Below are 3,288 nucleotides of genomic sequence, written 5' to 3'. Positions count from 1 at the left end.
CCCACCTTGCCTCCGTTGCAAGTTCTTGAAAAAGACGTGCGCGCAAGGGCGAGCCTTGCGGCGGTTGCCAGCCTTCCCACGCCCGCCTTTGGCAGGTTCCTTGCACTCGTATTGACATCAAGGATATCAACTACTTCCTCAAGGGCTGGAAGGTTGATTACGAGCGCCACACTAGCCGCAATGTCTCCGTCTTCAATGTCAAGGGCTTCTCTCCGAACGAGACGTTGATGTGGATCACCCACGGCTACGGCTTCGCCCTGCCGGTCTACGTCCGCGAGGTCTATGTCAACGACGAGAGCGTTTTCCAGGTTGACTGGGTTGAGTCTCATCTCACCGACCAAGAACCTATCGAGTTTGACATTCGCACTGATAGGCTGGATGTCGGCGCCAAGGGCGTTTCCGTTGATGCTCTGTCTGCCTACCTTGACAAGCACATTGACGGGCCTTTCGAGGAGTTTATTGACGACCACTTCGAGGGCACCCCCTTCATCACTGAGATTCTCAAGACTGCTCACCGCTTCTATGTCAAGGAGAAGATGCCCGTCATTCGCAAGGCTCTCAAGCTCGTCCTCGCTTACAACCTGACAATGCACATCACCATGATCCAGCAGCAAGGTGACGAGGCCGGAAGCGACGGACAGATCGATGATGAGGACTCCAAGTTCTACGGCCAGACCGTAGCCCCTGTCATGGTCAACTTCCAGATCAAGTGCGCCCTCGCCGATATGTGGCGTGAGCTGCAGCGTGACATCCTCGAGGAGCTGTCGTCGCTCTACTCGAGCGTCTACAGTGGCGAGCGACTGAAGAACTGGCCCACCATCTTCATGCTCGCCTCGATCCTGCTCGCCGTCTGGGAGGAGATGCAGTTCGACTCTCACTACCGCATGCCCGACCCTGCTGCCGTCAACAAGTTCTGTACGGACATGGAGACGACGCCCGTTGGTGTCATTGTCGGTCTCTTCCACGCCATCTCACAAAAGCTCCCTGCCTTCACCGAGTGGGACACCGCCAAGCACGGCCACATTCTCAACAACAACACGGCTGTCTGTGAGGCTATGACTGAAGTCCGCGAGCACGTCCGCAAGCATGGTAAGTTTTGCTTCCTCGATCAACACAACCAAGACGGATACTAACGGTCTTTACAGAGGACTACCTCCGTGCTCGTCCGGAGTGCACCTTTGACAGGAATGACTTCGACTGCCTGTCGAACAAATTCCTGTCCAAGCTAGTGATCCGCGCCAACTAGGCCGGAACCTGGCCGCACTCCGAAGAAACCCCTTTCGCATAGTGCACAAAGTGTACAATGCTCCTCTGAAGTCGTGGGGTCGACTCATCTAAACTATTTCCTTTGTTCTGAATTTGTCTCCAGAGTCACAGCGACGGCGTTGCCACGAAGCATACACGCAAGACGTGTACTGCATTGATTGCTTACGAGCTTTTTAGCCATTCTTGGTCTTCTCTGCCTCCCATCCCATGGTTTGATCTTCTCTTCTCGGCATGCCACCGCATGGATGATATCTGACGAATATGTCACGGCCCTTTTTGACGATTTACTCATTTTACGATCTTCTTCGACGAATGTATGACCAACGGCAGAGGCCAGCGGGAAAAGGGGGGATGACGACCTCGCATGCGGAAGGGCGGCCAGGGTTATTTTTAACGTGCATTATTTTATCATGGGAACGATGATGGCCGGTACGACAGGTACGGAAGCGACGACAGAGCATACACACAATGATGATGATATGCATGGGACTCTGGCGTTTGACACTCCTCGAGGGACCGCCCTTCATGGACTTATCGAAACTTATTACTAGGCGGACGGGTTTATAGCCATGAAGGCTTCTGCCTATGATTGTATTCAGGCAGCTTGCGTTTATACTCAAAAGCAATTTCTCCCGTCACCTCGACTGTAGCACGCATATGTCGCGTCTGCTGATCATGACTGCGCCGGTTCCGATTTTGTGTGTGTTCTTGTCCAAGCAATCGTTGTGACGATGTCGTTAGGCCTCTCGACGGAGTGTCCCAACAGATCCAGCCTCGCGATTGTATCGTGACATTGTCGTGACAGGGATGCCCGAATCCGACCTAAAACAGGACAGAGTCAATTGCCCAATATCAGGCACTGCACGGGGTGGCCCCGGCACTGCCGTCGATGTTGCTGCTGCGGCTGTGGCAGCAGCCGCACCAAGGTGCGCAAGTTGACTCGTCATCGGCAAGGCTCATCGAACCTGTCTTCCCAAAACACGCGACCGCCAGCCCCCTTTGTCGCTGGAAATCAGGGTGGGTGCTGGGCCTTGATGGCTCCTGCGCAAGGGAGATGACGTCGTTTCGGGAATTATGTCGTGGCACCCGATGTCGCTTACCCCGCACCTGGGCCTACCGTCAGCGAGACACGCCTGAACACTCTTTCGGTCTGAAGTCGCGATCTGATCTGGCGCCTTCATGACATGGACATGTCGGTGCAAATATTTGGGGGTATGAGGACGACTTAAGCTCAGGGCGAGGATGCGATCTACGAAGGAGGGGCCTGCCAGAGGCTCTTCGGGTTGTGGTGGCGACAACGTGGTGCTCCCCCGGGACTGTTTGAAGGTCTCTGGGTAAAGGGGGGTGGGGGCGCTAGTGTTGTCAGCGTGGAGGGGCCGGATGCGGCGGGGAGGCCGACGGGTGGGTTTTTTGGCGGCAAGGAATGGGGGGTGGACAACGTCGTTGAGTGCGACATCATGTTTTCGTTGAGATATGCGTGGAGGGCTCGAAATGAAGTGCATGCTTGCTACGGTGCAAGTTCTGATAGCAAAGGCCGAGCATTCGAGCGGACAGCGGTCGCTGCGAATTTGCTCGGGCGAAGGTCAATGGATGACCGGGGTGCTGGAGGCTGGAGACGTCAGGTGAGCTGATAAGGCTAGGGGAGGTTCGTGGCCTCCATGCATGCAGCCACAGTCAGTCAGGTACGTCGCCGCCGCCTCCTCCTCCAGGTCGCCGTCTCTGTTACGGAGTGATGCCATGGAAAAGCAGTGAATCTCAGGCTTGGCTGTTGATGAGGTCGATTGGTGCGAAGCTGGGTATTGGTTCGGTTTTGCCCGAGACTCGTTACCACGTCGTAAATGTTCCGGGTTGGGTCGACGAAGCGTTGAGTGAATGGTTTCCGCCAGTGCTGAGACAGCGGGCCCAGTATGCTCGTTCCAGCCTTCCCCGGATTGAGGGAGGGACGGAGGCCAAAGCCATGGGTCTGATGACCGTATAGGTCTGATAAGAGAATACTTCCGTTTCCGGGGGTTTCTCACCTTG

At 55.5% G+C, this 3,288-nt stretch overlaps 1 protein-coding gene across 1 annotated transcript in view; it reads left to right on the top strand.

The window, feature by feature from the left end:
* The window catches only part of VDBG_08023 (conserved hypothetical protein), a gene marked incomplete at both ends in the record, with an annotated part of 3,340 nt that extends 1,297 nt beyond the window's left edge, over positions 1–2,043 (top strand). Inside the window, 2 exons of the mRNA XM_003001718.1 lie at positions 35–1,089; positions 1,146–2,043. Of these exons, the coding sequence (XP_003001764.1) occupies positions 35–1,089; positions 1,146–1,246 (1,156 nt within the window). The remainder of the gene's footprint in view (positions 1–34; positions 1,090–1,145) is intronic.
* Between the last annotated feature and the right edge of the window lie 1,245 nt (positions 2,044–3,288).

The sequence above is a fragment of the Verticillium alfalfae genome, genomic scaffold (genome assembly GCF_000150825.1).
Source record: "Verticillium alfalfae VaMs.102 supercont1.11 genomic scaffold, whole genome shotgun sequence".
In the NCBI taxonomy this organism is placed as follows: Eukaryota; Fungi; Ascomycota; class Sordariomycetes; order Glomerellales; family Plectosphaerellaceae; genus Verticillium; species Verticillium alfalfae.
Note: the sequence above shows the minus strand (reverse complement) of the source record. Positions and strands in the feature narration are given on the sequence as shown.